At 49.5% G+C, this 23,838-nt stretch overlaps 1 protein-coding gene across 5 annotated transcripts in view; it reads right to left on the bottom strand.

The window, feature by feature from the left end:
• The window catches only part of FKBP6 (FKBP prolyl isomerase family member 6 (inactive)), a 64,796-nt gene that overhangs the window by 32,873 nt on the left and 8,085 nt on the right, over window positions 1–23,838 (bottom strand). For 2 of the 5 annotated variants that reach the window (XM_039507338.1, XM_039507339.1), the window contains exons 6-9: window positions 22,830–23,024; window positions 22,236–22,345; window positions 17,990–18,080; window positions 2,446–2,635 (exon numbers count right to left, since the gene is read on the bottom strand). In XM_039507338.1, coding sequence (XP_039363272.1) covers window positions 2,446–2,635; window positions 17,990–18,080; window positions 22,236–22,345; window positions 22,830–23,024 — 586 coding nt within the window. Of the gene's footprint in view, window positions 1–2,445; window positions 2,636–14,714; window positions 14,754–17,989; window positions 18,081–22,235; window positions 22,346–22,829; window positions 23,025–23,838 lie in introns of those variants that run through there. The other 3 variants (XM_039507340.1, XM_039507341.1, XM_039507342.1) reach the window with 2 other exon arrangements.

The raw sequence follows: 23,838 nt of genomic DNA, 5'->3' as shown, positions 1-23,838 counted from the left end.
GTTGTCATTGGAACAGCTCTAAGTGCTGAGCCTGTTTCTCGCTGGTGTACGACAATTAGAGCGTATATTAGAGGCAAGCTTTCAACTTTGGCCCAGGAGAGTCATCCTTCCGGAATGAAACTATCCTCCCCCCACCCCCCGAGCACGCAGATATTTCTAGGGAGCCTGCTCCACACTTCACAGATCAGCACATGAAACAAGGATTTCGCTAGTTCCCTGTTGGCTCTGCAAGGCTCCGTAGGACAATGCACGGATACAAAATTCCATCCCAGCCTTGTGAAGGAGCAGAAATCTTTCCATACTAACAGTCCAGGCTTCACAATACAGCAGTGAACTCTGGCAACCCAGCATTCCCCCCTGCACACACACACTTTTACCTGCCTCAAGTTTACAGATAATGGCCCCTCACACACCATGCATGTGCACTGATCATATGCACACAATAAATCCCCTCACCTGAAGTATGCAGGTGATGGGGGGGGGTGGCTGTAAAAGAGACAGTTATCTCTTCCGTTACTAGTGTCCTTTGAGATGTGCTGCTCATGTCTATTCCACAGTAGGTGTGCGTGCTCACCTGTGCACCGGTGCTGGATGTTTTTCCCCTAGCAGTACCTGTAAGGGGGAGTGCCCCCTGCAACCCCTGGAGTGGCACCTGCCTTGCGTGGTATAAGGGGAGCAGTGCGCTCCCCCCCACCTTCAGTTCCTTCTTGCCAGACAACTCCGACAGAGGGGAAGGAGGGTGGGATATGGAATAGACATGAGCAACACATCTCGAAGAACACCAGTTACGGAAAAGGTAACTGTCTTTTCTTCTTCAAGTGATTGCTCATGTATTCCACAGTAGTTGATTCCAAGCTACATCTACTGGAGGTGGGTAGGCGTTCACAAGTTCCCAGGATGGAGGACGGCTCTGCCGAAACCGGCGTCATCCCTGGTTTGAGGAATGATCACAGTGTGAGGTGAACGATTGAACTGAAGACCGTGTGTCCTGGATGGGAACATGGGCCACGAAGGCAGCCGAGGCCTGCGCCCGAGTTGAGTGCGCCTTCACAATGGGTGGCGGGGGAACACCCGCCAGTTCATAACAGGAACAGATGCACGAAGTGATCCAATTCGACAGCCTCTGAGTGGAAATCGGCTGGCCCCTCACACGCTCAGCTGAGGCGACAAACAGTAGCAAGCACTTTCTGAACGGCTTAGTCCGCTCGAGGTAGAAAGTCAGAGACCGCCGCACATTGAGTGTGTGGAGACGGCGCTCCTCACTCGACGCGTGGGGCTTGGGGCAGAGGACCAGTAGAAAAATGTCCTGACCCATGTGGTAGGCGGAGACCACCTTCAGGAGGAACACAGGGCGTGGGTGGAGCTGGACCTTGTCCTTATGAAAGGCCCTGTACGGCAGCTCGCAAGTCAGGGCTCTGAGCTCTGTGACTTGCCTGGCTGACGTGACTGCAAACAGGAAGGCCACCTTCCACGAGAGGTGAGACCAGGAGCACGTGGCCAGTGGTTCAAACGGGGGCCCCGTGAGACGCGCCAACACCAGGTTTAGGTCCCACTGTGGGACTGGGGGCCAAGAATACGGAAAAAGACTGTCCAAAGTCTTAAGGAACTGGCCAGTCATAGCATGGGAAAATACCAGGTGCCCTTGCCGATATGGCTGCCAGGTGCACCCTGACCGATGAGGGGGCCAGGCCCTGGGTCCTCAGGTGGAGCAGGTAATCAAGTATAAGCTGGATTAGGACTGTCACCAGGGAGATCCCCTGGTCCACCACCCACCTAGAAAATCGGGACCACTTCGCCAAAGGTAATAAAGGTAAAAATAATGGATATACCATAATCTAGAAGAACTGGGGACCTGAAAAGGTCATCTAGTCCAGCCCCCTGCCTTCACTAGCAGGACCAATTTTTGCCCCAGATCCCTAAGTGGTCCCCTCAAGGATTGAACTCACAACCCTGAGTTTAGCAAGCCAATGCTCAAACCACTGAGCTATCCCTCGCCCTGCCAAATAGGAGCAGCAAGTGGAGGGCCATCTACTTTCGAGGAGAACAGGCCGAACCTGGTCCGAGCATGTCTGTTCCTCTCCACCTAACCACTGAGCAGCCATGCTGTGAGGTGAAGAGCCGCTAGGATGGGGTGTAGGAGGCAGTCCTGGTCATGAGAGAGCAGGTCCAGGTGGAGCAGCAATGCCCACAGTGGAGGGTCCCGTACTAATGTTGCCTGGGCCATGCTGGGGCAATCAGGAGGACCCAGGCCTTGTCCGACCTTATCTTCTCCAGGACCCTGATGATTAGGAGGAATGGGGGAAAAGGCATAGAGAAGCCAGTCTGACCACGACAGGAGAAAGGCATCAGAGATAGCACCCCTCCCTAGCCTCCCCCCCGGAGCAGAACCGGGGGCATCGCCGGTTCTGCCGAGTCGCGAATAGGTCCACCTGGGGAGTTCCCTACCTCTGGGAGAGCCAGTGGGCCACTTCCAGGTGGAGAGACCACTCGTGTTGTGAGGGAAGTCCCTGCTCAAGCGATCCACCCTCTCGTTCTGGGCGCCTGGCAGGTGGAAGGCCTTCAGGTGGATGTCATGGGCTATACAGACGTCCCACAGTCTGAGGGCTTCGCAGCAGAGGATCGGGACCCGGCTTGCCTGTTGATATAGAACATTGAGTCTATGTTGTGCGTGAGGACCCTGACTACCTTGCCCTCTAGGTGCGAGCAGAAGGCCATAGATGCCAGCTGCACAGTCCTGAGCAACTTGACGTTTATATGTAGGGTCAGGTCTTGAGCCGACCACAGACCTTGGGTCTGAAAGTTCCCTACATGGGCCCCCCAACCCAGTTCCAACGCATCGGACACCAGCTCCAATGACGGGGCCCTGTCACTGAATGGGACCCCTTGGAGCATGCTGTTTGGGGCGGACCACAGAATCCAGCACAGTGAGGACCCTGCTCATCTTGTCCATGGCCTGGGAGAACTTCAAGGCCAACCAAAGCTGGCGGGGCATCATCCTGAGTCTGGCGTGACAGCCCACGTACATGCACGCCGACATGTGATCCAAGAGTTCCAGGTAAACCCTGGCTGTCGTCACCAGGAACCTTGTGACTGAGTCTATGAGACCTTTCAGTCTTGAACCTGTCTGGTGGGAGAGAGGCCCTGGCCGATTCTACGTCCAGAAGTGCCCTGATAAACTCTATGTGTTGGACTGGGACTAACATGGACTTGGTGTAGTTTACCAACAGGCCCAAGGAGGTGCATGTGGCAGGAAGAGCACCACGTGATCCCTCACCTGCGACTGGGAGGTGCCCTTGACAAGCCAATCGTCCAGATATCCCCTATCTGGATCCCCTCACCATCTGAGGTAGGCCGCTACCGCCGACATGCATTTTGTAAGCACCCTGGAGACAGTGGACAGAGCAAATGGAAGGACCGTGAATTGGTAACGATTCTGTCCTACCACGAAACAGAGGAAGCGACTGTGCCCCTCCAATATGTGGATGTGGAAGTATGCGTCCTGTAGATCAAGGGCAGCGTACCAGTCCCCGGGATCCAGGGAGACCATGCAGAACTTGAGCTTCACCTCAGGCCTCGGAGGTCCAGGATGGACCTGAGCCTTCCTTTCGCCTTTGGGATAAGGAAACAACAGGAGTAATACCCCTTGCCCATGAATTCCTCGGGCACCATCTCTATTGCTCCTAGCCCTAGGAGCCGCCCCACCTCCTGCTCGAGCAGAGCTTTGTGCGAGGGGTCCCCCAAGAAGAACGGGGGTGGGGGTGGATGGGCAGAGAGGAAGTAAACTGAAGGGTGTAGCCCCAGGAAATGGTATTGAGGACCCATCGGTCTGAGGCTAGCCACGACCATTCTGGGAGGAAAGCACACAAAGGGAAGCTTTATTGGGGGTGGATCCCTGATGAAGACTGGCCGGGTGCCCCCGAGCATCCCGTCAAAAAGGCCTTTTCCCTGCCTGCTTGCCCTTGGAGGACCCAGGCTGCTGCAGGTTGAGACTGCCTCTGAGGGCATCTCTTATAGTCCTGCTGCTTCTTATGGGAGGCCGTGGTGGGAGTCTGCTGTGGCTTGAATTTAGGTTTTGCCAGAGCCGGGACATAGAGGCCCAGAGTCTGGAGGGTCGTGCGGGAGTCTTTCATGCCATGCAACCTCATCTCTGTTTCCTCTGCAAACAGAGCTTTCCCATCAAACGGAAGATCCTGCATGAAAGACTGTGCCTCGCTGGACAGCCCAGAGAGGAGGAGCCAAGATGCCTATCTTGTGGACACTGCAGAGGCCATTGATCGTGTGGCCGTATCTGTGGCATCCGAGGCTGCCTGCAGGGATGCCCTAGCAGCCGCTATCCCTTCCTCCACTAGCGCCTTAAACTCCTTCCTACTGCGCTCGTGGAGGGAGTCCTCAAACTTAGGCACGGAGCCCCACAGATTGAATTTGTACAGGCCCAGGAGAGCCTGATGGTTCACCACTCATAATTGGAAGCTCAAAGATGAATTAATTTTCCTTCCAAAAGAGTCCAGTCTCTGAGAGTCTTTGTTCTTTGGGGTTGGTCTGGCTGACGCTGCCGTTCCCTACGGTTGACCGACTTGTCCACCAAGGAGTTGGGCGCCAGGTGAGTATACAAGTACAGTGGGTACAAAGTACTTATGTTCCGCCTTTTTAGAGATGGAGGCCAACGAGGCCGGTGTTTGCCACAGGGCATTTGAAATCTTAGCCACCCCTTCAAGGAGAGGCAAGGTCACCATACCCAGTGCCGATGGGGACAACAGGTTAAACAGGGAGTCCGAGGGCTCCTCCATCTACTCTGCCTGGAGGTGTAGGCTTGCTGCCACCCTCATTAAGAATTCTTGGTGGGTCCTAGAGTCCTCCTGAGGGACATAGAGGGGTGCGGCCACAATCGCCTCCTCCAGGCAGGGCGAAGAGGCCAGCGCGGTGCTCTGGATGTCAGCCAGCAGCGGAGGGTCCACCACCTGGTTGGACTCTGGGCATGGTGCCACTGGTACCATTCGGCTGGCCATGCCACTGCACCTGCTATGGCACGGGCGGGGCCAGCTGTCCGGGCTGGCGTAAGATCTCCTACTGTCCCTGGACTGGGAGGAGCGGTGGTGCCGGGCTCTATGACAGCCACAGGACTGCGATCTCAACATGGAGGACTGGTACCAACAGTAATAGCTGCTTCGCGAACAGCCTCGACGGGCGGACCTACAATTGCGAGACGCCAGCGATCGACGCCTGAGGCTGCAATGTCTTGGCGGAGATTTGAAGCAGTTGTTTGAGCGGGAACTGCGTCGACGATTGTGCCGTGATCGACTGCGGTACCCTCTCAGAGACGAGGACCGAGGGCGATGCCCGCCGTGGTCCTGTCGATATTCACTCCTTGAGGATGAGCGGTGCTGAAAGTCCCAGCCGGATGGAACCCAGCCAGACAGTCTGGCTGGCGTCAAGGGTGATCCACCTGGATTCTGCCCCAAGTGGCGACTGGCATCGGGAACATTCCCTCGACCAAGAACGGTACTGGGCCAGAGGCAATTGCGGGGATCCCAGTGGTGGCTAGTGTCTGGAGCGCAGGGCCGACACTGGCGGCGCTCCAGGCATTGGCATGGACTTGGACACCCTGGGCTGCCTGGAAGGCTTCAGGCATGGAAGGCATCCAGACACCCGGAGAGGCCTGTGCCGAAGGGGTCAGACTACTCCGCTGTACTTGAGTTGGAGGCCTGGGGCCTGGTGGTAATCAAGGACTGCCCGACATGGGCCTAGCCTCTGTCCCAGATTTCCCTTAGTGCTGCTAAGAAGATGGAGTCGTCCTGGCCTTCTCGGCTTGCCCCATGGACAGGGAACGGTGCCGACTGGTCAATGGTACCAGGGGGTCTCCGTTGGCTCACGCCGCGGTGCCAGGTACCGGTTCCGAGTGGCATGCCGGGGTCGGGGCCAGAGACAACTCCATGATGATGGCCCGGAGCCTAGTGTCCCTTTCTCTTTTGGTCCGAGGATTAAACGACTTGCAAATCTTGCACCTTTCGCGGATATGGGTTTCTCCCAAGCAGCGCAAACAGCCTGCGTGCGAGTTGCTCCTTGGCACAGAACGTCTGCAAGAGCTGCACGACTTAAATCCGGGGTGGGGGGCACGCTCCGGCCCAGGCTCACTGACTAACTAAACTAAACAGCTGACTGACTACAGGTACTAACGTTGAACGAACGAACAGTTCTGGGGACAAGCTTCAGCAAAGCTGGAGCGGAGCAGTTCCGACGCACCTCCACTGGCAGCAAGAAGGAGGTGACGGTGGGGGGGTGCAGCTCCCCTTATACCGCACCAGGCAGCCACCACTCCAGGAGTCGCAGGGGGCACTCCCCCCTACGGGTACTGCTAGGGGAAAAACTTCCGGCACCGGTGCACATGCCAAGCATGCACACCTACTGTGGAATAGACATGAGCAATCACTCGAAAAAGAAGTTCTGATTGTACAACAGTCGTGCCCTGAACTGGGATAAGGCAAACAATTGGAGGCACCTACTTTTAATGGGCAAAGAGTCAGGCCCTGTCTGTCTTTGCCAGAAGTTAACCCACTATGGAAAACAGGCACCCCACTTAACAAGTCGTGCTCTCTTAAATCTTGTTCAGTCTCCTCCCTGTCTCCCAGTGTGGAATTCAAGGTTGTGCTGGGAAGAGGCGGTAGACACGAGCACACATGTTCAGTTTCTCTGCTTTCCCTGCAACCCTCAAAAAATCCTTGAGACGGGCAAATCCCACCACCATTTGCAATTCAAGAAGCAAGTCCCACAAAATCAGTTTTACAGCTTTTATTTTCCACTCCGTACACTTATTTGCGCTTTGCCTGAGCTGCAAGACGCATGTGGGATGAACAAGAATTTTAAAACGCTATTTAAAGAGCCTAGGAGTCTTGGTGTTGACTAACTGAACTGAAGATGGTGCCCAGAATTTGGCTGATCCCAGCTGCTGCTCCTATCAGAATTCTAGAGGTGAGACTGTACTGAATTTTCAGCGCCCATGAGTAGCTGTTGATGAGGTCTGAGCTACCTGCATCACAGGTTACAGCTGCAACACGGTTCAGCCTGTATCTTTTTATGTCCAGAAGTCAGGTACTGAATACTCTGGCCATGCTAAATAAACTTAAATGCTCACTTCTGAAGCATTCTTCACACCTTGGGACACAAGTCTGGATGGGGGAGGGGGGCTGGAAGGAGAGAGAGGAGAGATTTATGCCAACCAGAATCTCCACAAAGAGTCTATTTGGAGCAAGACACTGCTTGTGGCAGCTAAAAGCACGTGGATCAATCTGCAGACTTGATCTGTGGCAACAGCATGTAAACAGGCTTGCTGTTAGAGACCGATATTCCAAAACACTTCCCTGAGGAGTTGGAGATGCCAAGTAGCATGTACTGAGTATTCCAGAGAGGCTGGGTATGCTTAAATCACGTCTAGCTTGACTTGTCACTAGGCAAGGATCAGGCAACAGTCCTGGACCAATGCAGAGTTGTTACAAAAACAAATGGAGGTAAAAAGTCAAATAAGCACTTCAGTAACTGGTCAGTGTTAAATGACTATTGTCAGCGAACATCCACACAGAGGTTCTCCATGTGAATCAGACCGATTGAGAGAAAAATCTAACAAAATGGTAAAACTGTAGGTTTGAGTGCTGAATTTAGCTAGAGATTAGTCCAGTTTCTCACTGGTGATAACAAAATTGACCGTTAGTAACCTAAAAGGCTTTAATTCACCTGTGTGCAGTTCATTAAAGTTGGCTATATGGGAAAGGCTTGAGAGTAATTTTATTAGACTATGTTGTAAGGAGTAACTGTGGTTTCTTTTTAATGCATCAGTTGACTCCAAATGTTCACAGGCAGGAGACCTGAGATAAAATGATGAGACAGGCCCAATTACAGATTGGCTTAACATAAACTTCAGACTGCAACCCCAAATTAAGGCAGATCTTACCTAATTTCTGCATTAGTTCTGGATAACCACAGTTTCCTTTTGATAGTGTTTGAGCTAATTACAGCTGCAAGAGTTTTGGTTTGATCTCTCTGTGGACTTATTTAACCAAAGCTTTCTGGTTTGCTGCCATGGCATGCTGAAGTGGCCTCGTGGTAGAGTGAGCTGATACCCTTCAAGAAGCTTGGCAGCAGCATGTACAATAGATTCTGTTCCAACGTCTCAATGGACTGCGTTCAGTGTAAAGCTGTCGGGCGGAGGGGGTTAGCAGGCAGTCTAGAATGGCAAAGGGATGGTACAAGTCCTAGGAACTTCACAGAACAAGAACTAGAGGATTTATGGGCTCTCATAACTTTCACAGTTTAAGCCTCGATGAATGACAAAGAGCTCCAGTGGCTGTAATAGAAGAAAAGCAGCCACTGCAACCTATTGCACGAGTCTGATTCAATATACACTTACCAATGACTTGGCACCTACTGGTCAACACTCCTTGGGGAAAATGCTCTTCGCATTAACTGACAGAGTCAGACTGGAAACAGGGGTGAAAGTAACTTACAGGACTTACTGGTACTGCCGGAGTCCTGAGGGGGCGTGGCCTCATCTGGAAGAGATGTGGCCTCTCAAGATTTAAAGGCCCTGGGGCACCAGCTGTGATGGGAGACCCAGGGCCTTTAAATCAACCAGGGCTCCCAGCTGAAGAGGTGGCTGGGAGCCCCCCGGGGCTCAGGATCAAATTAAAGGGCCTGGGCTCCGGCTGCCGGGGGGAATCCCGAGCTTTGCGGGGCTGGGGCAGGGATTTAAAGGGCCCAGAGCTCCTGCCCCTGAGGGGAGCCCCGAGCCCTTTAAATCCTGGCCCCAGCCCAGCCGCCAGAGCCGCAGCTGGGATTCAATGGACTCTGGGCTGCCCGCAGCGTGGAAGCTGGTGCGGTCCAGCACGGTGCACTGGCTCTTGCCGGTACACCGTACCAGACCGGCTTACTTTCACCGCTGACTGGAAATAAGGCGTAAAATTAACAGTGAGAGTAATTAGCCATTGGAACAACTTACCAAGGGTCGTAGCGGATTATGCCATCACTGACCATTTTTAAATCAAGTCTGGATGTTTTTAAGAGTTCTGCTCTAGGCATTATGATGGGGCAGTTCTCTGGCCTGTGCTATATAGGGGATCAGACCAGATGATCACACTGGCCCCTCCTGGCCACGGAACCGATGAATCTACTAGTAGTAATTTCTCCCCTTGGGCATTCTCAATTAAAGGTTTACGTCACTCTTCAGCCTCTACTGATCTTTTCAGAATGCTGTTTTAGAGCTGCTCTTTCCCTGACACATTAACGGTGCACCTAATTAACAAACCCCACTGAAACAGGGACCTTTCATTTTTCCAACCCAGAGTCAGGAAGAACTATTTTAAAAAGGAGCACGTAAGCTTACAGCCAAGTGGAAAGGTAACCTTCCCCTACTGCTGCTTCTAGGGCAGAGCCAGTTGAGGAAGGAACACAGTTCTCCTCGCCATTCTATTACTCAGGAAATTACCCATTAATAGCTCGATCACAACAGCAAAAATAATTTTTCCCCCAGCTTCATACTCCTCCTCCAACACCTAGGCTGCAGTCACTCGGGGGAACCAGAGCCAAGGCTGACCACCACTTGCCGTAAGAATGCGGTTCTTGGTATACGTTACAGGAGCTGAACGCACTGCTATAAGTACCAGTGTGTTAACATCCCTTCACGATTTTCTATTGTGGCACTAACATGTTATAGGAGGCAAACGTGTAAGGACAAACAGGAATGGGCCCAAAGTGCAACAGAACAGTTGGACTGACCACTTAAGCGTGCACACTAAAGCTGCCAAAAGCTAATTCTATTTTCTTACCAACCGTCGTTAGGACCCAGGACATGGACTATGAAGTTTTGTAGATTCTGGGAATGTTGGAGGTGGAGGGTCCCTTCCACGGTAACAGTTTTTCACTGCCTGGTATCCAAAGACAGACAGATGGGTTTAGATATCTGGTATCGCTGATGTATACATGGATTAGCGATAGTGAAATCTGTCCAGAAATGACTGACCTCCATCAGATTCTTGATTTAGCCATTTACTTCTGCCAACGAGAATGCTACCAAGTTCTAGCCAGCTTCAATTCTTTGGAATATACTTCAGCAAAGAGGAGTGTTCTGCCACAGGACTTATGAACAAGATTTGAACTCTTTGGGGAAGGGAGCTGTAGGCCAATGGGCCTGTGGTTGAAAAGACTGCCTCCTTTTCTCTAAAATTTATGAATGGCCAATCACAGCATCGCACAGTTGCCATGGTGGTTCCAAAAAAAGGAGAGGCGTGGACCTACTGCTTTAAAGCAGCAGCGTCAAACTCATTCTGCAGCGAGGGCAGGACGGCCATTTTGGTTACAGTCCAGGAGTAAAAACATTCACAAGCAAGAGGCAAGTTTGGCAGACTTGCCTGAGTGCAGAATAAGCCTCTTCAAGTAAAGATAAATTGTAAGTAAATCCAAAATAAATGCACTGATGAAATCCCGCTCTGCCCATGAACTTTCCTCCTATTTATTTCCCTCTAGAATCAGTTCCTCACCCCACCAAATCATCATTTTGGGATTTTGGGGATTTTTCCCTTTCCCCCCTTTGGGCATTCACCCCAAGTGAATTCTCCCCTAACTGCTTTTGTCCCAGCTTTGGGGTGGGGTCGGGAGGAGGATAGGGGAAGGAGAATCCCAGTGTTTCTTTGAGGATTCACTCTCTTCACTTTTTTCTCCTGCCCCTTCCCTCCCCTCTGTTCCCTGGAGGTGGAGGCAACGGGACGGAGCGGAGCTGCTTCCTTGGTCCTGGTGACGCTCAGCAGCAGCTGGAAGTGAGGAGCAGCAGGGAGATGCAGCTTTTGCCCTGAGCTGAAATTGTGGGGAGATGAAGCGCTGTGCAAAGAGTTCTGTGTCTCCTGGTGCCCCTCAGCAGACAGGCAGCTGCAGGCTGGATTCCTCTGAAGTGCAAGGAGGGGCCTGTGGGCTAGGCAGGGTCAGCAGGCTGGATCTGGCCCGTGGGCTGTATGTTTAACAGCCCGGCTTCCAAGAGCTGTGTAAGTGGCTACTGCATGGAACGGGGAACTAAGACAACGCTCTGACTCGTCCTACTGAGGAGACGAGCCACCACACGATACACCAGGTGCAGCTTCTCCCTCGGTCTCTGGTAAAGCAAGTAACAGTAGGGCAGGCTGGAGGTGCTGAAGGCATGGATCACGCTAAGTCAGTTACTCATAAGGAGCAAATGGAATCTCACTAGCAGCAAATGAAGGCAGTATTTCCTGTGACTGTTGTTAGCTGGGTGTCCAGATCAGCAATTAGCCTACAACAACCCCAAGACCTGACATTGTCCTGATTACTGATGGCCACATGCCATGATTAAGGGTTAGATGGTGGCATTTATCAATCAGCTCCCACAAGATGCTTTCCTCTTCCAACTGGCATCAGTTCAGCCTTTCCCAGAGTTCACCAATACTCCGGTTTCTTCAATGCACCAAGAGAACCGGGGTCACTGCTGTCTGGGCTGCTGGAAGTGTAGTCTGCATCATCTCATAATGTACCACCAGTGACTGTATGTAGACACTAAATAATCATGACAGGATTGAACCCTGTAGGTCTCCACATCAAACAGCAATTCAGCAGCTGCTCCTCTCCCTCCCTGTCCAGCAGTGTGGGAAACAAGAAGAAATCCCAAGAAGGTGGCTGTTCACCCCACAGGTGAATCTACTGGCTGAAAAACAGGCATAAGTTAGCCCGGCTGCCAGATGACCTTTGACTGCGCTTAAAGCCAAACCAGACTTTAATAAGAAGATAATAAATAGTCTAGGATAGCAGAGACAGATGAGCAATCTTTTCAGACCACACACTTTGCTACATATGTTTGTCTCGTGGATGCTTGGAAGTACAGCAATATTATTGTTGTTAGGAAAAAGTTACAAAGAACAATGAGACACAGTCTGCTAGGGTTCCATGGTCCAGACAACCACCCTGTGTGTCCAGATGGAAGATCTGACCCTGTTTCTCTGAGAGATGATGGGGAAGTGTGGGGAGTTGAACTACTGGTGCTTTTGCCAAGGCTAGGTGGGCTCCCAGTACCTGTCTTAACCTGCCCTGTGGGGAGCCCTCCAAAATGCTGGACACGGTGTTTTATCTTCCTGGATACTTTACTTCCCAAAGTGCTGAAGTGCACAGAAGAGCCCTTCTTGCTACAGTCCAGTAAAAAGCCACCTGTCCGGAAAAAACAAAAACAAAAAACACCTTTTCCTCTCCACTGTGTAAAAGGAGTGTTGACACCCCACTGCAAATAGATCTTTGAGTTCTCTCTCTCTCCACAAAGGCATACAGAATACAGAATTCTTAAATACGGTGTTTTCACACAGCAAACCTCACTTGGAATCAATCCACCAAGACATTCTTCCTGCCCAGATCAACACCACCAACACGGAAGACATAGTGATGGATGCACCAACAGATGGAAGTTGTTTTCTAACAGTGGCCATTAGAATGAGCAAACTGATGCAACACATAGTAGAACCTGGATCACTCTCCCCTTTGCGTCAGGCAGAAAGGCCCTGAAAGCCAGCCAGACATATTTAAAATTATATGGTAGACCTCAATACTCATGGCCCCATTCTGCCACCCTGGCTTACTTTGGATAACACTTGTGACATATTACGGATGCATGGAATATCCAAGGACTATAGCATCAACTTTATAAATGTTACACGTACCTGCATGGCCGAAGTATTGTATTCTAGCTCGACTGGGGATTTACAGGACTTTCCTGTGGGAAACTAAAATCACTGCAGGGTAATTAACACAAATCCCCAGGCTGGAGAAGCCTTGCAACTTGTGGAAAGTGGCACAGACTGGTTTGACCAGGTTAAAGAGATCCTGGTAAACAAGGAACTGAAAATTGTATGAAGTGTCCACCCTAGCATAAGGGGAGAGATCACTCTCACAGAAGCCGAGCTCTTTACTGTTGTTAAGAACTGGTTTTGTAATGTTTTTTGTTCTAAATAACTACTACTCTGTTTTATGGAGGCTGGCTGGCCCTTGGTTAACCTGTCATTGCTCCGTGAGAACAGGACTGCAGGTGCTGAACTAAAGGGGGATTGCCCCAGCCACCACTTTCCAAAAGGTTCCAACCTCAGCGTCCAAGGCACAAAGGTGGGGATCAGTAACTACAGTACTTGAAGTACTGGCACGTATTTTATCTGTGGGTTGCTCTGAGCTCGTCCTTTGCTACCCGCAGCACTGTGTGTGCCAGGAGCTGGCTTGAACCCTGAGTGGGAAGGGAGGGATTGAGGGGATCAGCAAGAGTCATATGCTACTGAAGCGGCTTCGCCACTGCGCCTCATAATGAAGCTTGTTGGCATAAAGCACTTAGAGAGTCAGACTATAGCATGTCTCAAGGCAAGTGCTAGACAGGGATGATCTCTCAGCACTAGGCAGACGTGCTCCCTAACAGCTTTCACCAGCTAGCAGGGGCACACAGCCAAACTGCGGGTGGGTGGTTTGCAGGGGTCTGTACTCTATGCTATTCAAGGTAACAAACGCAACTTAGCCAGTGATATAAATCTGTTTATAAAAACAAGCCACAGCTAGAGACCAAGGCTGGTACAAACTGGATTGTTAACGTTAAAGGACGAGCTTCAGGTTCAGTCACAGGTCGACAGGAGGACAGTCGGAAAGATTCTCTAAACGGGAGGAGGTGGTTAGGTTGAAATCAAAACACTTTGATTGGTTAATCACAATGGGAAGAGGCTGCCTCCCCTTTCTGGGCACTGTCTATCTGGAGATCAGGGAAAGACCCTGGGAGGCAACAGGACAGGAAGGAGGAAGTGTCACCAAACCATGGCTGCTGCTGCCCCTTCCATCTCCTGGGATCCACCAGGGAACCAGTGGGCTCCCAGTGCCCTGAGCAAAGCAAGCCAGGGAGGGAACCAGATGACATCCCCACCTGTTTGGCAAGATCCCAAACATCTGAAATGTGAACCTAAGGTTCTGCTGTTAAACCCTCCCTATAGGTGAGAAAGGAAAAGGATGTCTCTCTTTTTGCCCTGTCTAACAAGAGCCTGGCTTAACTGGCCAAGACAACTCCACCAGAAAGCAGTACCTCCAACAGCGCAATGTTGGTTGTTTGCCAGATCTCAGAATAGCTAACAGCAGCATGTATTGGGCCTGTTTCTCTCCAGCAGCTAGGTTGTAAGTGAAAATACGCAGAGACAGGAGACAGATAATGTATCTTTTGTTAACCTTTCTTTCTCCCTGTGTTTGTCTCAACAGAAACAGGATTGGACTTCAACAGCAACATTTAAAATAACTTTCTTCCACCTCCAAAAAAAGAACAGATCAAATCATTTAGAGAGACCATCAAGCAGTGACTCCCCCCGCCCCCCGACAGAGATTCTGTACAGCGAAAGTGCACACAGAAAACAGTTAAAATAAATGCCTTAATTCTTTAAGTTTTAAAGCATTTAACTGTTTTCCTTTTTCTGTGTGCTTAGTAAGGGGTTGAGAAGATTTAGGATGATTACAATGGGAATAACGCCAGTGCAGACACAAAATGCCAGACCACACTTCATTGCTTAAATATTATAGAAGCATGCCAGGTTTTTTATCAACATATTTTCCCTTGCTGGGCCTGAGATGCCCCCTAACCACCATAGCAGTGGCATGGACTTGTCAGTCCCACATGTGGAATAAAGCTCAGTTCTCAAAGCAGACGGTGGAATGCTGTTTTCTGCTCCAATATGTTTCTCTCACGACCCAATGGTTATCAGATTCTGTCAGCAAAAGAGGAGAGCTCCTGTGCTTATCAGTAGGCAGTCTGGGTTTATTAGGCATATAAATCAGAACGGTTCCTTTGGTTGGGCTCTAGCAGAGAAGGAGATCTGTAGCATTCACTACCTGCATAGAGAGTCTTCATACTGACACTTCAGCCTCAGCAGAATTGATCACAGAACCACGGTGACCTGTGCAGGCAGTGAAATGGAACAGGGCCATTGATCCTGAGGGGGGATGACCTCCCTGCTGTGCAGTTTTGGAAGCCTATGAGGTCAATCAGGCTTTGTTGACAGGTTTATTTGTTTAGCTGCTAATAGACAGGATTGGGAGTGGGGCTGGAGAAGTTTCTAAATTAAACCTGGAGTTGATTATGGATTAGGATAAGAAGGCGACTGCTACATCTCTACTCACTGCAGACGAGATGCAGTGTGTAACTGTCAGACGTGACTAGTGTGGACGTAAGGCATGACTGCTCCTGGGAAGCTGAGATTATTGGCCAGCTGATTCACCCAGCTTTATAAAGGTGGAGCTGGTTATTCTGAGTGCAGTGGACTCCACTCTCGAGTTTGACTTAAGCTCCTTCAATTCCAGGTGGGAGTTGGTAGTTAGGAGATGTGCCCATCGAGAGTGTTGCCATTTGGGAATGATTCTCCAGCATGTACACTCAGAAGGATTTTGATTTAAGAGTGTGGCTCTCCTGCATGGCCTCAGATGCAAACCTAGAGACATGCCTTATTTACCAGCCTTGCAGTATATCTGAGCTGAGAGCATAGGGCTGGCAGAGTTCTCCAGCCACGTTTTGGAGATATGCAGGTCAGGGTATCTCAGCCAAGATCAGACCATATATGAAGGTTTCTGCTTTTATGACGTTCATATAGTCATTTGACTGATATACCCCTTTACTTCCTGCAGGCCAATCTTTCCGTGGCCTTAGCGCAGAAGCACCTGTGACTGGAAGAAGTTTATGGATTTGCTCACAGGAAAGATTTACTGGTATCAAAAAAGCCCTGTTCCAAGTTCTTAGCGCCAGTTCAAATATTGCAATTGGGATACATGTCCAACTCAAAGAGCAGAATTTCTCACCTACGCCGCAAAAGCCCAATCTCAGGATTCTGAAAGCACATATCATTAATGCCCCACGGCCTAGGGAGAGCCAATCCCAGTATTCTGAAGCCACGTCCCTGCCAACATACTCCTGCATCCTCAGCCACTGTGGTAAGCCATATGGCCACCGTCCCAATGCCATGAAGACTGACCCTCTGAAGCGATTTGCTCTTAAGGCAGGCCACACGCAGCTCTCTCTGGCACTTGCGCTGCTGTGGTGACCAGGCAGGAAGTGGGGGTGGGGGGATTGTAAGGGGAAGAGTGAGTCGCTGAAGGTATTCTTGTTGCCAGTTTCGGGATTTCCTGACCTGCTGCTAGAGACTGCCCACCTGATCAGCCCTCCTGAAGGCATCCCCACTTTGTCTTTAAATACACAACACGAGCAAATTGCCCCATCTTTTCTGTCTCCCACCCCCATCAGGACTGGCGGGTCCTGCTGGCCGGATCCCTGCTAGTCAGATGCCCGCCCGCCTGCCAGTGCGGCGTGGGGAGGGGGGTCCAAGGTGGGTGTGAAAGGCTGGGGGCGGGACGAAGATGGAGCATGCGGGGCCGGCCACTCCCCTGGCTGGTCCATTAGCACAGCCCCCGCTGCATGCCGGCTCTCACCAGCAGGGCCCCACCCCTCGTCTCATCTCCAGCTGGCCCTGGCTGGTGAGTGTGGACAGGCCCCAGGTGGCCGGTTACGTGTCGCCTCTGCTGCCCACCCATCAGCCCTTTGTGTGCTCCCACTCTTGCTGTCCCCTCCCTGCTTTGCCCCCTTCTCCTCCATATCTCCCCCGGCGGGGCACGTCCCACTCCCAGCGTTGTGCGGAGAACCAGCCCCTGGTTGGAGTGCTCAGCTCACCAGCAGCCTGGCTGGGCTGGCGCCCCAGGAAAGCCCAATACCCTCTGGCCTGGGGCATTAGCCGGGAGGAGCCGAGCCCTGCATGTACCAAAGCCCCACCCAGCACTGGCATGGGGCAGCTTCTCAGCTAAGCTTTGGACTGGCTCTGGGGGGGGAGGGAGCGATTTCCAGCCTGTTCATGCCCTGAAGCTGCAGGCTCTACAGCAGCCCCCAGGGCATGGGCTTAGCACCCTCTTTGCCCTCCTCCCCCACTCTGGATCCTGCCCCCAGGGAGCGTGGAGCTGCTCCGCCCCCTAGGCACCCTCCCCTACTGAGCCACCTCTCTGGCCCGGTTCACTGAAGCCTCTGCAGTCGGCTTGTCCCTTTCTGCCCGCGCTGCAGCCAGGGTTATGTCAGTGGCCAGAAGCAGCCTGGAGGTGTTAGCTGCCTTGACACTGTGCGGGCAGGAAGGGACAAGCTGCTTCCAGCCACATGGGAGGAGGAAAAGAGATGAGCTCTGCAAAGACACAGGCCATGTCATCCCTTCCCCCGTCCTCCCCTGTGGCTGGAAGCAGCTCCCGTCCCTCCTGCACAGCGCTGAAAGGCTGCTGCTGGCCACATTCTGGTGTGAACCCTAGCAGAAATCTTGGGGTGGGGGGAATGTGACCCTGCACCTCCCCCCACCCTACCTCATGTGTTGCCTCGGGAAGATGCAGCACCAGGTACCAGGAGAGGTGGGTCTGTCGGGGCCAGTCAGGCAGGGAGGGCTGGGTCGGTCGGTCAGCCCCCGTGTGAGAGGGGTGTACAGGAGTGTCTGTGTGACCTTTCCCTGGGGGGGGAGAGGGGTATATGTGTCACCCCTCCTTATGTGAACCCTAAAGCCCTAAAGAGAAGAAGGGAAATAAAAAGAATCCAACTAGACAATATTTCTTTTTAACAGGGGCTCAGTCAACTTGATGTTAATTTCAACGTTTGTACAGCCTAGTTCTGACTGATGACTGTTGAACTCGCTTGAATACGAGTAATTTTACCAGGTGTCCTGTATTCAGCACAGGGAAATATGGTCACAATACAAAGTGTAGACAACATTTCACAGGTCCAGAAGTTAGTGCTGGACAGTATCTTACTGCCACACTCCACTACAAACACTCCTGTGTTAGGTTCTTCCTCTGCAGCTTTCAGGCAGAGGAGAGAGATTATGTTCAGCAGTTTTGTGGTTGCCAGTGAATACAAGCCCAGGCATGACATGAAGATCTGAAAAGAAACAAACCCGTTTCCACCCACATGCTCCTCTTGACTATTTGTTACCTTTATTTCTGGTTCCACAGGAGAAAAGCTGAGAGGAGCAAACATTCGGCAGCACATTTCCTTCTCCTTATCCATGTAGTCCCTGTAACAGCTACAAAATCGGGCACATTGTTACGGGATGGCTATTTCTACAGCTAAACCAATATAGACACCGATACTGAGGGAAGAACTGCTCTGAACAGGGCTATACCAGGACAAGATCACAGGTGTAAATGGCTCAACACAGACAGACTTGTTACCTTTTCGACTGTACTAAAAACATCATTTTTGATCCTATACAAACACAATTATGTTGCAGAGCTGGAGGTGTCCAAGACCAAGTCTTTTTTGAGCCATAACTACCACCAAGTCAAATACACCAATATGCTCCAGACACAAATCTCACCATAAGAAACCACCTTATTCTGTCAGTTTTGGAAACATAGGTAAAACAGGGAGGATACATCTAGGTGGCGTAGCAGGTTCAAACATTTTCATCTTTGGAGATCCAAGTAGAGTCCACGTGAAAGCAAAAGTCAGCCTAGATGACACTTGTTCACATCGCGAAAGCCATCACAACCCAACAAAATGGGGAACCTACCACAGCTAACAAAAGCTGAGCTCATAAGCACCAAATGCGTTTGGCAGCATTTCTAATGGCTCTGTAACCTCCCAAAAAAACCTCAGTACTAATGTGGACACGAGAACAAATGGATATAAATTGGCAGTCGGGAAGTTTAGGCTTGAAATTAGACGAAGGATTCTAACCATCAGGTGAGTGAAATTCTGGAACAGCCTACCGAGGGAAACAGTGGGGGCGAAGGACCTCTCTGGCTTTAAGATTAAGCTTGATAAGTTTATGGAGGGAATGGTTTGATAGGATAACCTGATTTAGTCAATAGGTCAATAACGTGCCACCACTGGTAATTAGTACCGAGGGTCAATGTTGGGATATTGAAAGTCTTTTTCCTGAGTGTCTGGCTGGAGAGTCTTGCCCGCATGCTCGGGGTTCAGCTGATCGCCATATTTGGGGTCGGGAAGGAATTTTCCTCCAGGGTAGATTGGCAGTGGCCCTGGAGGTTTTTCGCCTTCCTCCGCAGCATGGGGCAGGGGTCGCTTGCTGAAGGATTAACTGCTACTTGAAGTCTTTAAATCAGGATTTGGGGATTTCAACAGCTGAGTCAAGGGAGAGAATTATTTCAGGAGTGGGTGGGTCAGCTTTTGTGGCTTGCATCTTGCGGGAGGTCAGACTAGATTATCATAATGGTCCCTTCTGATCTTAAGTTCTATGATTCTATGAAAAAAAATCATGCTTTGGTGGGATCTTGCCTACATTAGCCCCACTGAGAACAAGCTTGGATTTTCCATCACAATTTGACTTCTGACACACAGCTGTATTATGGTTTTAGCTGTGGTTTTTCAATACTCAGTTAAACAATGAAATCCAGTTATTGAATGAGCTCTATTGATTAAAAGAACTATGTAAGAGCTGGGTATTATTACTAATCAATATACTCTGTTTTTCAAAAAGAACTTACATAGGCAAGTAGAAAGCCTTTTGAGAGCTAGGTATTATTTTAAGAAGTGCTGGAGAACAGAGCTCCACCAAATGATGGATGATTTAGTTTGGGACTGGTCCTGCTTTGAGCAGGGCATTGGAGTAGATACCTCCCGAGGTCTCTTCCAACCCTGACATTCTAGGATTCTAAATACACAAAGTCTCCTTCAGCTGGTATGGATCGTTTTGGATTCATAAAATCATGAGTGATGTGGAGAAAGTGAATAAGGAAAAGTTATTTACTTGTTCCCATAATATAAGAACTTGGGGTCACCGAATGAAATTAATGGGCAGCAGGTTTAAAACAAATAAAAGGACGTTCTTCACACAGCGCACAGTCAACCTGTGGAACTCCTTGCCTGAGGAGGTTGTGAAACCCTGTTATAGTCCTAGCCTTAAAAGAGAACTGGATAAATTCATGGAGGTTAAGTCCATTAATGGCTATTAGCCAGGATAGGTAAGGAATGGTGTCCCTCGCCTCTGTTTGTCAGAGGGTGGAGATGAATGGCAGGAGAGAGATCACTTATACTCCATCTTTTGTAGTTTTTCCCAGATCACATCAAGGAGCCCTAAAGGTGTGACAAAGCTTAACAAAGCTGAACAGATTTAGCCAGTTACCTCACAGTTCAGCCTGAAAACAGTGTTTTCTTCTCTTTTACATTACTAATCTAAAATTTTTTTTTTTAAAGTGCAAAAAAAAAACAAAAAAACACACAACCAAAAAACCAACGATAACGCTAATTTTAACTTCTGACACCAACCCACAGAAGCAGAAACTCCAAGCTGACGTTCCCTTAGCCAGCTCCTCCATTGTGTTCAAGTTCCAGGGTGTATGCTTTAAGCTGCACATGCTGCAGCACCCAAAGACAAAAGGGGGAGAAGACGACAAACCTGAATTCAACCTGGACCTTGTTAGTTGTCTGTGGTTTAGAAATATTTTAAATCTGATGGGTTTTATTTTGCTCAGCTCACACCTAAGAAAAAGATTAGGATTAGCCCATAAAAGTCAAGAGAGCTACACACACCTTGTATTGGTCAAAATGAGACCCTATTTCTATCTATCAAGAGTCTTGACAAAAAACTTAGATGGTCTAAACTGTACATAAGATCTTGCGTGAAGCTACCCAGAATCAATTACTTCTTGGGCATCTTAGTACAGTGCAGGTCAGTCCACAAGCTGCAAGACTGGATCCAATAGGCTACCTACCTAGTCATCCAGAATCATTTTATAATGACTGCTTGTTTAGCTGTGTTTGTAATGCACTTAGTGCCTTGGGATTTAAATATGTAACTGACAGATTACGATGCTGAACATCATATTTCATAATATCTCATCAGCATCCACTGCCCTCTGTAAAGCAGGCTTCTACTTACAACTTGATTACAACTTACAAACAGATGAACAGCACAAAACAGAGGGCTGAGACAGAGCCTTTCACCCACACTGGCAATGCAACTTTCCACAAATGGAGAAAGGAACCGACAAGCACGTGCCTCAATCGGGGGCATCATTTTCCATCCCTTTTCTTCTGCCTTCTCGCTAAGGGCACGGAAATAACGCTCCTCGTCTCTCATACCACCAGGTCCACTTCACTTCCTTTGCTCTGTATTTTCTCTAGTCTAATTCACGGGCAGGGCAAAGAACTAGAGGATTGCAAAAGGGCCAGGCAATACCCACACTGCAAGCACTTCAACCAAGGCAAGACGTTGTCATGCCAGACAGCTGAGGAGTGGAATGTCCTGACACAGGCAGGACAGCGGAGAGGGAAGCTTTCACCTCTTCCGTTACAGGCGTGGCCTGGCGTTTACCAGAATGAAACTGGTCAGTTCCACCCAACAGCTGTTCTGATGCCTATCTAAGGTGGGCTGGTGACCTTCCTGAGCTCTGAGGCCCTCACTGCATAGTTCCCAAAGGTGTCTGCAACATAACTGGCACTAATAGCTCCTTTGTTGGTATTTTTCCAAGATGACAAGAACAGAGTAAGATGGGGACACTAGAGTCAGTCCCATGAAAACGTGACCAAGCACACTGGTAGGGGAGACTGTGCTGCAACTGCTCGTGTTAAACTCTGTTTGCCCCCAGAATAAGTTCATTTCTCCAAGACTGTTGATTTATCATCACCAAGGCAGCATGAAATTCACTTTGCAAAAACACTAATTTGTGGGGAGATTCTGACAGTGCTGTAAGTGGTAAGTATCATCCTCAATAGTGGAAAAGCAGGGGAAGTCAAGCAACACATCTTAAAGGAAACAGGATCTTATCGCAGTGAACTCTAACGTACAATATTTTACTGATGTCAAGATATTTCAGCGCTCCCAGTCTAGCCTGTCATCAACAGCCTGCCCTACCCACTCGAGTGAAGTGTATAGCAGCTGCAATAGAGATATCCCCCCAGAGCAATTGTATGGAAACAGTGGATCTCTGTCATCTACTCACGAGTCACTCTGAAGTACTACATCTGCAAATTAATCAAACTAACCACCACCCTCCCTTTTTTTTTTTAAAAAAAGACTTGTGTTTCCAGAGCTCAACCATTTGCTGATTTAATCTTTACAAAAGCTAGTCTGCTGGCTCTTTCTTTTAACACATTCTAGAGAGAATTTCTAGACAGTTCTTTATCTTGTGGAAGGTACTCAAGTGTGTATTTTTTTGTCCACCTAAGCATTCTCTCCCCCACCTCTCACAATAGCTAAAAGGAGTTCTCTCACCTGGCCAGCTTTTTCAGCTCATTGTTAATATCATGGTTAAAGGGCTGTTCTTTTTGAGCTCTGACAAGGAAATCCCGAGCTTTTCCATATTCTGTCAGAGAGAGACAAGCCTGTCATTGAAAGAAGGACAAGAATTAGAGAATAAATATCTACTCACAGTAGCTCTTCAGGATTACTTTATGGGAATATACGTTTCAAGTTTTGGAAATAAGCAATTCCTAAACAACTGCTTGGATCCATGAAAAAACAGAGCTCTGCAATGTATTTGCAAAGGGCCAGGTTTTTAGACATGAGCATTCAGCATAACTCCCACCAACTATTATGGTAGCTGCGGGCACACCGCACATCTGAAAGCCTAGCCCAGTATTTAACAGATTTTCTGAGTGGCTCATTTTATTCTGTGGCATGTCTTCTCCACAAACTAGCAAGGCTGGGGTTTAGCTTGATGCAACCTCTTAACCCACACACACTCCATGCATCCGAAGTGGGTTTTTTACCCACAAAAGCTCATGCCCAAATAAATCTGTTACTCTTTAAGGTACCACCAGACTCCTTGTTGTTTTTAACCCAACAGAGGAATCTAATTTTGCTCACCTGGCCACACCTGAATAATGCTTTGGCATTTCTCTCGTCAATCTCCAGTGCCTTTTCTCCATATGTCAGAGCTCGGACAGGACGCTCCAGCTTCAGGTAAGTAAATGACAGATTCAGAAACACCAGCAGTTTGGCAGCATCAATCTGGCACTGCTCATCCCCACCAGAAGGCCTGCGACACAGGATCAAGGAGGCCTGGGCAGATGGGGTTAAAAAAAACAACCACACAGAAATAATGCATGGTGCATATGTTTGTGGAAAACTGAGGACTTTATCTGACCACTGATCTAGAGAGAGACATCAACTTAACCACCTTTGAAACATGTTTCAGATAAAAAGCAAAAAAATAGACTGGCATTTGTAGGCTGCATCCTAAACATGACCAGTCAGCTCAGTCATTGGCAGTTGTGGCACAGCACACCTCTTCCGCTCCTTGCTGACTGAGATTAGACCAGGGACCTTGTTTCTGTTTTTGATTTTGAAGTGCCTAGCGCACTGTGAATGCTACACAGGTTGTGCAGTGTTTATTTGGAATTCCTGTTTTTTCTGATATATACACTGCAGAAAGGAAAAATCTCACAAATTTTAGAAGTGTGGGTGGAGGAGGAAACCATCCACAGAAATTTCACTTAAGTACATCCCCGCACAGGCAAAAGTGGCGGTAGAGAAGGTATCCTCAAAACAGGAACAAAATTTCTGTAAGACACAAACACTCATGTCCTAGCTAAAAAGACTAGGAGTGTGGAGTGCATCTTGTGGCATTAGAAACAAAAAGATAAAGCCTCCCAGCAACAGGTGATGGGGTAACATTTCCTTGTTGAGAGACTAAGAGTAAAATTTTCAAAAGCATTTCAGTGATTTAGAGGGATTAGACTTTTAATAAATCTGAGTGCCTAAGTCACTTCTGAAAATTTTATCTCAGCGCTCCCTCATTGCCCAAGGCCATGCTCTAGGGACAGGCTCTCCTCTTTCTGCTGAAAGCTCTGCTGGAAGAGTTCCAGCAATTGAA

This window comes from Mauremys reevesii, linkage group 20, assembly GCF_016161935.1.
Source record: "Mauremys reevesii isolate NIE-2019 linkage group 20, ASM1616193v1, whole genome shotgun sequence".
NCBI classification, from domain to species: domain Eukaryota; kingdom Metazoa; phylum Chordata; order Testudines; family Geoemydidae; genus Mauremys; species Mauremys reevesii.
This window is presented reverse-complemented; position numbering and strand designations above follow the sequence as displayed.